The sequence below is a fragment of the Somniosus microcephalus genome, chromosome 21, assembly GCF_052327205.1.
Source record: "Somniosus microcephalus isolate GS21.2 chromosome 21, FLI_Smic_1.0, whole genome shotgun sequence".
Classification (NCBI taxonomy): domain Eukaryota; kingdom Metazoa; phylum Chordata; class Chondrichthyes; order Squaliformes; family Somniosidae; genus Somniosus; species Somniosus microcephalus.
Window position 1 is genome coordinate 78390429 of NC_141007.1, and position 13270 is coordinate 78403698.

General features: G+C 48.2%; 1 protein-coding gene across 2 annotated transcripts in view; it reads right to left on the bottom strand.

Moving 5' to 3' along the window:
- The window catches only part of abcc3 (ATP-binding cassette, sub-family C (CFTR/MRP), member 3), a 108285-nt gene that overhangs the window by 36481 nt on the left and 58534 nt on the right, over window positions 1–13270 (bottom strand). For both annotated transcript variants that reach the window (XM_085964017.1, XM_085964016.1), the window contains 4 exons: window positions 10883–11009; window positions 7447–7623; window positions 7193–7360; window positions 192–375 (listed from right to left, as the gene is read on the bottom strand). In XM_085964017.1, the coding sequence (XP_085820143.1) occupies window positions 192–375; window positions 7193–7360; window positions 7447–7623; window positions 10883–11009 (656 nt within the window). The remainder of the gene's footprint in view (window positions 1–191; window positions 376–7192; window positions 7361–7446; window positions 7624–10882; window positions 11010–13270) is intronic.

A 13270-nucleotide genomic window follows, 5' to 3' on the forward strand; every position in this document is an offset into this window, starting at 1 on the left:
CAAGGATCCCGTGTGCTTTTTAACAGCCTTCTCAACTTGTCCCATCACCTTCAATGATGGCGGGACAAGTTAATGCTTTGTTAAAGTGCTGGGCAGTATTAATATGACACACTGAGATCGCGCCCATAGTAACCATACGGCAACCTTCCTGTGGCCTGTGACCCATGCCCCCCGACCTGAAGCCCTCGCACCTGTTGGCTCGTCCTCCTCCACATCGTCTCGCTGCGCATAGTTACGCAGGAACTCCGCGAAGGCTCCATTCTGGGCCTGCAGCTCCTGGTACGAGCCCATCTCGGAGACCTTGCCGTTCACCAGCACCACGATCTGATCCACCTGCGGCAGGAAGCTGATCCCGTGCGTCACCAACACTCGGGTCTGCGAAGCCAAAAGGTCAAAAGGTCAAAGGCCGGAGCCCAGATCTACCACGAATGCTGGGAGCCAAGCAGCTGAAAGGGATGGTCACTCAGCGTTACCCCACCCTCAGGAGGGGGAACTGGACGACAGAGTCACGTGCTGGGGTTGTCACACCATGGTCCAACCTGACACAACTGCACTCTCAACACCCCCTACTTTCAAACTCATTCATTCACTGATTGCTCCCAGAATTCAGCTTCGGAAGACAGCAGTATTATCTCAGATGCCTCAGCACAGAAATGCTCAGAATCACCACACTGAGCCAGGTAAGTCCAACATAGAACAGGAGGCCATTCAGCCCCTCCAGCCTGTTCCACCATTCAATCAGATCATGGCTGATCTGGATCTCAACTCCATATTCCTCGATACCCTTACCCAACATAAAACGATCGATCTCAGTCTTCAAACTTTCAATTGTCCCTCAGCACACAGCTTTTTTTTTTGGGGGGGGGGGGGGGGAAAGAAGGAAATCCAGATTTCCACTGCCCTGTGTGTGAAAAATGCTTCCTGACATCACCCCTGAGCTTTAATTTAATTTTAAATTTAATTTATTAAGGTTCTGCCCCCTTGTTCTGGACTCCCCCCACCAGAGGAAATAGTTTCTCTATCTACCCGATCGAATCCTTATAAACACCTCGATTAGATCACCCCCTCAAATCTTCAAAATTCATGGGAATGCAAGCCAAGTTTACACAAACTGACCTCATAATTTAACCCTTTCAGCCCCGGTATCACTCTGGTGAATCTGCGCTGCTCCCCCTCCGAGGCCAATATATCCTTCCTGAGGGGCGGGGCCCAGGACTGAACACAGTTACTCCAGGTGGGGCCTGACCAAGGCTCTGTACAACTGAAGCATAACTGGGTACACGGGAAGGGTCACTCACTGTAACTGTACAGAGTCACTGTTTATTCAGGGTAAGGGTCACTCACTGTAACTGTACAGAGTCACTGTTTATTCAGGGTAAGGGTCACTCACTGTGTAACTGTACAGAGTCACTGTTTATTCAGGGTAAGGGTCACTCACTGTGTAACTGTACAGAGTCACTGTTTATTCAGGGTAAGGGTCACTCACTGTGTAACTGTACAGAGTCACTGTTTATTCAGGGTAAGGGTCACTCACTGTGTAACTGTACAGAGTCTCTGTTTATTCAGGGTAAGAGTCACTCAATGTAACTGTACAGAGTCTCTGTTTATTCAGGGTAAGGGTCACTCACTGTGTAACTGTACAGAGTCACTGTTTATTCGGGGTAAGTGTCACTCACTGTGTAACTGTACAGAGTCACGGTTTATTCAGGGTAAGGGTCACTCACTGTGTAACTGTACAGAGTCACGGTTTATTCAGGGTAAGGGTCACTCACTGTGTAACTGTACAGAGTCACTGTTTATTCAGGGTAAGGGTCACTCACTGTAACTGTACAGAGTCACTGTTTATTCGGGGTAAGTGTCACTCACTGTAACTGTACAGAGTCACTGTTTATTCAGGGTAAGGGTCACTCACTGTGTAACTGTACAGAGTCACGGTTTATTCAGGGTAAGGGTCACTCACTGTGTAACTGTACAGAGTCACAGGCCTAGAAATTCACTTTGGGGCGGCCAGCTCGCTCGCGCCCAAAAGTTAGCGCTGGGCGGGGAGCCATTAGCGATCGTCAGATATTCAGTGTTTGCGCCCCAATTCAGAACCGGGCGCTATACCAGGGTTTGCCCGCCTCCGCTTGGGGCGCTGGCACTGAATTTCAGCGCTCTTGGCGCCGCTGCGGAGCGGCAGACTGCGGTACTGCAGGCCTCCTCCTTCTCTTAAGGGGGAGCTGCCTGCAACGGGGAGATCGCCGCTGGCGAGTGCCGGCAAATGAGCCCGGCACCACGGAGAAGTGCCGGGTTCGCGGAAAGCAGCCAGCAATGCCGCGGGGGGGGGGGGTGGTGGGGTGTTGGAGGAGGCCGGGGAAGGAGGTGTGGGCAGGCGGCCGCCGAAAAAGCGGCCGGCCGCACCTTCTCCTTTAAAGCGCCCCACTAAGGCTACAGCACGGCCCCGTTTTCTGGTCGCTGTTTGCGGCCGCTTCGGAGGAGGCGGCCGCTACTAAATATGGGAATCGGGCCGGTTTCGGGGCGGAACTGGGGCACTGCGCACACCGATGACGTCATCGGTGCCGGCGCAGCGCTAACGGCTACCGCCGCCAATACCGCTGCACTGAATATCAGCGCAAACTCATTTTTGGCGCAGAAGCCCTCTTTAGGCGGTAACTGGCCGCAAAGCTGGCAGCGGCTTAATGAATTTCTAGGCCACTGTTTATTCAGGGTAAGGGTCACTCACTGTAACTGTACAGAGTCACTGTTTATTCAGGGTAAGGGTCACTCACTGTAACTGTACAGAGTCACTGTTTATTCAGGGTAAGGGTCACTCACTGTAACTGTACAGAGTCACTGTTTATTCAGGGTAAGGGTCACTCACTAACTGTACAGAGTCACTGTTTATTCAGGGTAAGTGTCACTCACTGTAACTGTACAGAGTCACTGTTTATTCAGGGTAAGGGTCACTCACTGTAACTGTACAGAGTCACTGTTTATTCAGGGTAAGGGTCACTCACTGTGTAACTGTACAGAGTCACTGTTTATTCAGGGTAAGGGTCACTCACTAACTGTACAGAGTCACTGTTTATTCAGGGTAAGGGTCACTCACTGTAACTGTACAGAGTCACTGTTTATTCAGGGTAAGGGTCACTCACTGTAACTGTACAGAGTCACTGTTTATTCAGGGTAAGGGTCACTCACTGTAACTGTACAGAGTCACTGTTTATTCAGGGTAAGGGTCACTCACTGTAACTGTACAGAGTCACTGTTTATTCAGGGTAAGGGTCACTCACTGTGTAACTGTACAGAGTCTCTGTTTATTCAGGGTAAGAGTCACTCAATGTAACTGTACAGAGTCTCTGTTTATTCAGGGTAAGGGTCACTCACTGTGTAACTGTACAGAGTCACTGTTTATTCGGGGTAAGTGTCACTCACTGTGTAACTGTACAGAGTCACGGTTTATTCAGGGTAAGGGTCACTCACTGTGTAACTGTACAGAGTCACGGTTTATTCAGGGTAAGGGTCACTCACTGTGTAACTGTACAGAGTCACAGGCCTAGAAATTCACTTTGGGGCGGCCAGCTCGCTCGCGCCCAAAAGTTAGCGCTGGGCGGGGAGCCATTAGCGATCGTCAGATATTCAGTGTTTGCGCCCCAATTCAGAACCGGGCGCTATACCAGGGTTTGCCCGCCTCCGCTTGGGGCGCTGGCACTGAATTTCAGCGCTCTTGGCGCCGCTGCGCCAGCCGCTGCGGAGCGGCAGACTGCGGTACTGCAGGCCTCCTCCTTCTCTTAAGGGGGAGCTGCCTGCAACGGGGAGATCGCCGCTGGCGAGTGCCGGCAAATGAGCCCGGCACCACGGAGAAGTGCCGGGTTCGCGGAAAGCAGCCAGCAATGCCGCGGGGGGGGGGTGGTGGGGTGTTGGAGGAGGCCGGGGAAGGAGGTGTGGGCAGGCGGCCGCCGAAAAAGCGGCCGGCCGCACCTTCTCCTTTAAAGCGCCCCACTAAGGCTACAGCACGGCCCCGTTTTCTGGTCGCTGTTTGCGGCCGCTTCGGAGGAGGCGGCCGCTACTAAATATGGGGATCGGGCCGGTTTCGGGGCGGAACTGGGGCACTGCGCACACCGATGACGTCATCGGTGCCGGCGCAGCGCTAACGGCTACCGCCGCCAATACCGCTGCACTGAATATCAGCGCAAACTCATTTTTGGCGCAGAAGCCCTCTTTAGGCGGTAACTGGCCGCAAAGCTGGCAGCGGCTTAATGAATTTCTAGGCCACTGTTTATTCAGGGTAAGGGTCACTCACTGTAACTGTACAGAGTCACTGTTTATTCAGGGTAAGGGTCACTCACTGTAACTGTACAGAGTCACTGTTTATTCAGGGTAAGGGTCACTCACTGTAACTGTACAGAGTCACTGTTTATTCAGGGTAAGTGTCACTCACTGTAACTGTACAGAGTCACTGTTTATTCAGGGTAAGGGTCACTCACTGTAACTGTACAGAGTCACTGTTTATTCAGGGTAAGGGTCACTCACTGTGTAACTGTACAGAGTCACTGTTTATTCAGGGTAAGGGTCACTCACTGTAACTGTACAGAGTCACTGTTTATTCAGGGTAAGGGTCACTCACTGTAACTGTACAGAGTCACTGTTTATTCAGGGTAAGGGTCACTCACTGTAACTGTACAGAGTCACTGTTTATTCAGGGTAAGGGTCACTCACTGTAACTGTACAGAGTCACTGTTTATTCAGGGTAAGGGTCACTCACTAACTGTACAGAGTCACTGTTTATTCAGGGTAAGGGTCACTCACTGTAACTGTACAGAGTCACTGTTTATTCAGGGTAAGTGTCACTCACTGTAACTGTACAGAGTCACTGTTTATTCAGGGTAAGGGTCACTCACTGTAACTGTACAGAGTCACTGTTTATTCAGGGTAAGGGTCACTCACTGTGTAACTGTACAGAGTCACTGTTTATTCAGGGTAAGGGTCACTCACTAACTGTACAGAGTCACTGTTTATTCAGGGTAAGGGTCACTCACTGTAACTGTACAGAGTCACTGTTTATTCAGGGTAAGGGTCACTCACTAACTGTACAGAGTCACTGTTTATTCAGGGTAAGGGTCACTCACTGTGTAACTGTACAGAGTCACTGTTTATTCAGGGTAAGGGTCACTCGCTGTGTAACTGTACAGAGTCACTGTTTATTCAGGGTAAGGGTTACTCACTGTGTAACTGTACAGAGTCACTGTTTATTCAGGGTAAGGGTCACTCACTGTGTAACTGTACAGAGTCACTGTTTATTCAGGGTAAGGGTCACTCACTAACTGTACAGAGTCACTGTTTATTCAGGGTAAGGGTCACTCACTGTGTAACTGTACAGAGTCACTGTTTATTCAGGGTAAGGGTCACTCACTGTGTAACTGTACAGAGTCACTGTTTATTCAGGGTAAGGGTTACTCACTGTAACTGTACAGAGTCACTGTTTATTCAGGGTAAGGGTCACTCACTGTGTAACTGTACAGAGTCACTGTTTATTCATGGTAAGGGTCACTCACTGTAACTGTACAGAGTCACTGTTTATTCAGGGTAAGGGTCACTCACTGTGTAACTGTACAGAGTCACTGTTTATTCAGGGTAAGGGTCACTCACTGTGTAACTGTACAGAGTCACTGTTTATTCAGGGTAAGGGTCACTCACTGTAACTGTACAGAGTCACTGTTTATTCAGGGTAAGGGTCACTCACTGTGTAACTGTACAGAGTCACTGTTTATTCAGGGTAAGGGTCACTCACTGTAACTGTACAGAGTCACTGTTTATTCAGGGTAAGGGTCACTCACTAACTGTACAGAGTCACTGTTTATTCAGGGTAAGGGTCACTCACTGTGTAACTGTACAGAGTCACTGTTTATTCAGGGTAAGGGTCACTCACTAACTGTACAGAGTCACTGTTTATTCAGGGTAAGGGTCACTCACTGTAACTGTACAGAGCCACTGTTTATTCAGGGTAAGGGTCACTCACTGTGTAACTGTACAGAGTCACTGTTTATTCAGGGTAAGGTCACTCACTGTAACTGTACAGAGTCACTGTTTATTCAGGGTAAGGGTCACTCACTGTAACTGTACAGAGTCACTGTTTATTCAGGGTAAGGGTCACTCACTGTGTAACTGTACAGAGTCACTGTTTATTCAGGGTAAGGGTCACTCACTGTGTAACTGTACAGAGTCACTGTTTATTCAGGGTAAGGGTCACTCACTGTAACTGTACAGAGTCACTGTTTATTCAGGGTAAGGGTCACTCACTGTGTAACTGTACAGAGTCACTGTTTATTCAGGGTAAGGGTCACTCACTGTAACTGTACAGAGTCACTGTTTATTCAGGGTAAGGGTCACTCACTAACTGTACAAGAGTTACTGTTTATTCAGGGTAAGGGTCACTCACTGTCAGTGTACAGAGTCACTGTTTATTCAGGGTAAGGGTCACTCACTGTCAGTGTACAGAGTCACTGTTTATTCAGGGTAAGGGTCACTCACTGTAACTGTACAGAGTCACTGTTTATTCAGGGTAAGGGTCACTCACTGTAACTGTACAGAGTCACTGTTTATTCAGGGTAAGGGTCACTCACTAACTGTACAGAGTCACTGTTTATTCAGGGTAAGGGTCACTCACTGTAACTGTACAGAGTCACTGTTTATTCAGTGTAAGGGTCACTCACTGTAACTGTACAGAGTCACTGTTTATTCAGGGTAAGGGTCACTCACTGTAACTGTACAGAGTCACTGTTTATTCAGGGTAAGGTCACTCACTGTGTAACTGTACAGAGTCACTGTTTATTCAGGGTAAGGGTCACTCACTAACTGTACAAGAGTTACTGTTTATTCAGGGTAAGGGTCACTCACTGTCAGTGTACAGAGTCACTGTTTATTCAGGGTAAGGGTCACTCACTGTAACTGTACAGAGTCACTGTTTATTCAGGGTAAGGGTCACTCACTGTAACTGTACAGAGTCACTGTTTATTCAGGGTAAGGGTCACTCACTGTAACTGTACAGAGTCACTGTTTATTCAGGGTAAGGGTCACTCACTGTAACTGTACAGAGTCACTGTTTATTCAGGGTAAGGGTCACTCACTGTGTAACTGTACAGAGTCACTGTTTATTCAGGGTACGGGTCACTCACTGTAACTGGACGGGATTGCGGAGAGATTCTGGCCTTACCTTTCCCTTCAACGCTCCTTCTGGGCCAATGACTTTATCGAAGATGTGTTTGGCCACATGTGCGTCCACGGCTGAGAGGGGGTCGTCCAGGAGATAGACGTCCATGTCGCTGTACACCGCTCGGGCCAGGCTCACCCGCTGCTTCTGGCCTCCCGACAGGTTTATTCCCTACACAAGGAACGTCGGATGGTTAGTGGGGAAACCTACAGCCAGGTTCAGGAGTGGCAGCGGTGGACGTGAGCAAAGGCATTTACCTTTTCCCCGATCTCAGTCTGGTCCCCGCCGGGCAGGACGCTCAGGTCAGTGATCAGCGCGCAGGCCTCCAGCACCTGTTGGTATCTCTGCTCATCGAGAGACTCCCCAAAGACAATGTTATCCTTCAGTGTGGCGTTCCGAATCCAGGCCTGCTGAGGGACATAGGCCACAGATCCCTGGGAGAAGAGACACTCAAATATCACCGACTGTAGTCCCCACCACTGAAACCTTCCACCGTTAAAACGGGCAAAAACGGGCAGCAGTTTATATCGGCCAAAGAGTGAAAACCAGTATCCATTCGCATTAACGTCAACGTTACTGGTTACCGCCTCTTCAGCGCTCCGTGTATTCCGGGGAGGCAGGAACGACTGTATTTACCCACTGGTTCTCACCTTGTTAACGTGCAATGAATGGAAGAGCAAACGTGAGTAAATAAGAAATAAAGAGAAAATATGCTGGAAATATTCAGCAGGTCAGGTCCAGAAGACTCAACATTGAGTTCAACAATTTCAGATCATAAGCTCTGCTCCCATATTTCATAGAAACATAGAAGATAGGAGCAGGAGTAGGCCATTCGGCCCCTCGAGCCTGCTCCGCCATTCAATGAGATCATGGCTGATCATCCAAACTCAGTACCCTGTCCCTGCTTTCTCCCCATATCCCTTTAGCCTTAAGAAATATATCTAACTCCTGCTTGAATATATTTAATGAATTGGCCTCCACTGCCTTCTGTGGAGGAGAATTCCACAGGTTCACCACTCTCTGGGTGAAGAAATTCCTCCTCATCTCGTTTCAGCCAACAGCTGCTGCTGATTCGCCCATTCCCACCGACACCTCCTCTAAACCCATTCTTTGTTTCTTTACTTGTTCCAATACCCTTTCGCCTCACACCATCATCCCTTTTGTCATTTAATCGCGCCTGCCTTCCACCCGATCAGACTGTCCCTTTTGTTCTTTCCCAGCCCCTGCACTTGCTTAAAGCCTGTTACACCTCTAACATTTTCCCAGTTCTGATGAAAGGTCATCGACCTGAAACGTTAACTCTATTGCTCTCTCTACAGATGCTGCCAGACCTGCTGAGTGTTTCCAGCATTTTGTTTTTATTTCAGATTTCCAGCATCCGCAGTATTTTGCTTTTGTATCAGTAAATATTGCCTTGTTAATGTTCAATGACCTTTTGTGTATTTAAGCCCCTCTCAGTGACATGGGGGTCCAGTTTGCAGTTTGAATAAAGGTGCAGGTCAGAGTGGAGCTAGAAACAACTGGGCAAAAGGACTCTACACAGAAGGAGCATTCTTGTTATATTAGAGTATAACGAGAGGAGAATGGGCCGATACTCTCTGGAGTTTAGAAGAATGAAAGCTGATCTCATTGAAACATACAAGATTCTGAGGGGGCTTGACAGGGTAGATGCAGAGAGGATGTTTCCCCTGGCTGGGGAGTCTAGAACTAGGGGTGGATAGTCTCATAAGGAGTCGGCCATTTAGGACTGAGATGAGGAGGAATTTCTTCACTCAGAGGGTGGTGAATCTTTGGAATTCTCTACCCCAGAGGGTTGTGGAGACTCAGTCGTTGAGTATATTCAAGACAGAGATCGATAGATTTTTGGATATTAAGGGAATCAAGGGATATGGGGATAGTGCAGGAAAGTGGAGATGAGGTTGATGATCAGCCATGATCTCATTGAATGGCGGAGCAGGCTCGAGCGGCCGTATGGCCGACTCCTGCTCCTATTTCTTATGTTCTTAAAACTGTGTCTGCAGGCACAGGCCTGCTGTAAGTGGTGTGGGACTGTATCTCCCGGTTTGAATGTACGGAGTGGTGTGGGACTGTACCTCCCGGTTTGAATGTACGGCACTGTTGGTGGGTGACTCGGTAACACTGTGATTCTGATAAACAAGCTTCAAAATGAGGATTATTAGTGGGCCTCCCTTGGCATTGCTCCCAGCAACTGGCAGATCCTAGGGCTGATTTCTAGCCTGCCCGCTTGGTGGAAATTGAGCGGCGAGACAGTTACAATTGCCCATGGGATTTACCCGCTCCGATCCCGCTGCCTTCCTGCGGGTCCTGATCGTAACTGCTCCTCTGAGCAGGCGAGAGGGACCCCCGCCAGAAGGGAGTGGGGTCTTTAAATAAGTAGACCGGGCACTAATGACGTCATCATAGGAGCAGGAGGAGGCCATTCAGCCCCTCGAGCCTGTTCCGACATTCTATGAGATCGTGGCTGATCTGTATCCGAATTCCATCCACTCACCTTGGCTCCATATCCCTTAATACCTTCAGCTAGAAAATATTTATCGCTTTCTGTGGGAGAGAGTTCCACACTTCCACCACCCTTTGCATGAAGCGTTTCCTAACTTCTCTCCTGAATGGCCCGGCTCTGATTTTAATGTATTGCCCCCTTGTCCTAGACTCCCCCAGCAGTGGAAAGAGTTTCTCTCTATCTACCCAATCAATTCCTTTCAAAATCCCAAAAAACTTTCATTGAAATCATAGAATTTACAGCACAGAAACTGGCCATTCGGTCCAACTGGTCAATACTGGCATTTATACTCCACACGAGCCTCCTCCCTCCCCCCTTCATCTCACCCCATCAACATAACATTCATCAGGGACCACAATTTAAACTGTGTACAGTAATCAGATAGTGGGGTATCCACCCACACGGTACCGCGTACAGTAATCAGATAGTGGGGTCCCCACCCACACGGTACTGCGTACAGTAATCAGATAGTGGGGTCCCCACCCACACGGTACCGCGTACAGTAATCAGATAGTGGGGTCCCCACCCACACGGTACCGCGTACAGTAATCAGATAGTGGGGTATCCACCCACACGGTACCGTGTACAGTAATCAGATAGTGGGGTATCCACCCACACGGTACCGCGTACAGTAATCAGATAGTGGGGTCCCCACCCACACGGTACTGCGTACAGTAATCAGATAGTGGGGTATCCACCCACACGGTACTGCGTACAGTAATCAGATAGTGGGGTACCCACCCACATGGTACCGCGTACAGTAATCAGATAGTGGGGTACCCACCCACACGGTACCGCGTACAGTAATCAGATAGTGGGGTACCCACCCACACGGTACCGCGTACAATAATCAGATAGTGGGGTCCCCACCCACACGGTACTGCGTACAGTAATCAGATAGTGGGGTATCCACCCACACGGTACCGCGTACAGTAATCAGATAGTGGGGTACCCACCCACACGGTACCGCGTACAGTAATCAGATAGTGGGGTACCCACCCACACGGTACCGCGTACAGTAATCAGATAGTGGGGTTACCCACCCACACGGTACTGCGTACAGTAATCAGATAGTGGGGTATCCACCCACACGGTACCGCGTACAGTAATCAGATAGTGGGGTATCCACCCACACGGTACCGCGTACAGTAATCAGATAGTGCGGTACCCACCTCGATCGCCACTCTGCCCTGCAGCTTCTCCATCTCCCCCAGAAGGGCAGAGACGAGCGATGACTTGCCACATCCAACATGGCCGACCACCGCCACCAGGGAGCCTTGCGGCACCGTCAGACTGATCCTGGATTAGAAAAACAGAAAGGACATAAGACCATAAGAAATAGGAGCAGGAGTAGGCCATACGGCCCCTCGGGCCTGCTCCGCCATTCAATAGGATCATGGCTGATTTGAACCTAGACTCACGTCCACTTCCCTGCCCTCTCCCAGTAACCCCTAATTCCCTTATCTGCTAGGACAATGTCTATCTCCATTTTAAATGTATTTAATGTTGCAGCTTCCACAGCTCTCTGGGGTAGCAAATTCCATAGATTTACTACCCTCTGAGTGAAGAAGTTTCTCCTCATCTCAGTTTTGAAAGGGCAGCCCCTTATTCTAAGATTATGCCCCCTAGTTCTAGTCTCATCCATCAGTGGAAACATCCTCACCGCATCCACCCTTTCAAGCCCCCTCACAATCTTATATGTTTCGATAAGATCGCCTCTCATTCTTCTGAACTCCAATGAGTAGAGTCCCAACCTATTCAACCTTTCCTCATACGTCAACCCCCTCATCTCTGGAATCAACCGAGTGAACCTTCTCTGAACCGCCTCGAGAGCAAGTATATCTTTTCTTAAATATGGAAACCAAAACTGCACGCAGTATTCCAGGTGTGGCCTCACCAATACCCTGTATAACTGCAGCAAGACTTCCCTGTTTTTATACTCCATCCCCCTTGCAATAAAAGCCAAGATTCCATTGGCCTTCCTGATCACCTGCTGCACCTGCATACTAACTTTTTGTGTTTCATGCACCAGGACCCCCAGATCCCTTTGTACTGTAGCACTTTGCAGTTTCCCTCTATTTAGATAATAACTTGCTCTTTGATTTTTTCTGCCAAAGTGCATAACCTCACACTTTCCAACATTATATTGCATCTGCCAAATCTCTGCCCACTCACTTAGCCTGTCTATGTCCTTTTGCAGGTTTTTTATGTCCTCCTCACTCACTGCTTTCCCTCCCATCTTTGTATCGTCGGCAAACTTGGATACGTTGCACTCAGTCCCTTCCTCCAAATCGTTAATATAGATTGTAAAGAGTTGGGGTCCCAGCACTGATCCCTGCGGGACACCACTAGTTACTGATTGCCAGCCCGAGAACGAACCATTTATCCTAACTCTTTGTTTTCTGTTAGATAGCCAATCTTCCACCCATGCCAGTATATTACCCCCAATCCCGTGATTTTTTATCTTGATCAGTAATCTTGTGTGTGGAACCTTGTCAAATGCCTTTTGGAAGTCCAAATACACTACATCCACTGGTTCCCCTTTATCCACCCTGTATGTTACATCCTCAAAGAATTCGAGCAAATTTGTCAAACATGACTTCCCCTTCGTAAAACCATGCTGACTCTGTCCTATTAAATTATGTTTATCCAAATGCTCTGTTACTGTCTCCTTAATAATGGACTCCAACATTTTGCCAACCACAGATGTTAGGCTAACTGGTCTATAGTTTCCAGCTTTTTGTCTACTTCCCTTCTTAAATAAGGGTGTTACATTAGCAGTTTTCCAATCTGCCGGGACCTTTCCTGAGTCCAGGGAGTTCTGGAAAATGATCACCAGTGCATCCACAATCCCTACCGCCACTTCTCTCAAGACCCTAGAATGTAGGCCATCAGGTCCGGGGGATTTATCCGCCTTAAGTCCCATTATTTTACTGAGTACCATCTCCTTAGTGATTTTAATCGTGTTTAGCTCCTCCCCCCCCTATAGCCCCCTGTTTGTCTAGTGTTCGGATATTTTTAGTGTCCTCTACTGTAAAGACTGATACAAAATATTTGTTCAGCGTCTTTGCCATCTCCATGTTCCCCACCACTAGTTTCCCGGTCCCATCCTCTAAGGGACCAACGTTCACTTTAGCCACCCTTTTTCTTTTTATATAGCTGTAGAAACTCTTGCTATCTGTTTTTATATATTTTGCAAGTTTACTTTCATAATCTATCTTCCCTTTCTTAATTAATCTTTTAGTTATTGTTTGCTGGCTTTTAAATGCTTCCCAATCTTCTAACCTCCCACTAGATTTGGCTAATTTATATGCCCTTGTTTTCAGTCGAATACTATCCTTTATTACTTTACTAAGCCACGGATGGCTGTCTTTTCTTTTACTCCCCTTTTTCCTCAGTGGAATATATTTATCTTGAAAGATGTGAAATATCTCCTTGAATGTAGACCACAGCTCTTGTACCGTCTTACACTTTAATCTGTTTTCCCAGTCCACTTTAGTCAATTCTACTCTCATACCTTCATAGTCTCCTTTATTTAAGCTTAGTACACTGGTTTGAGA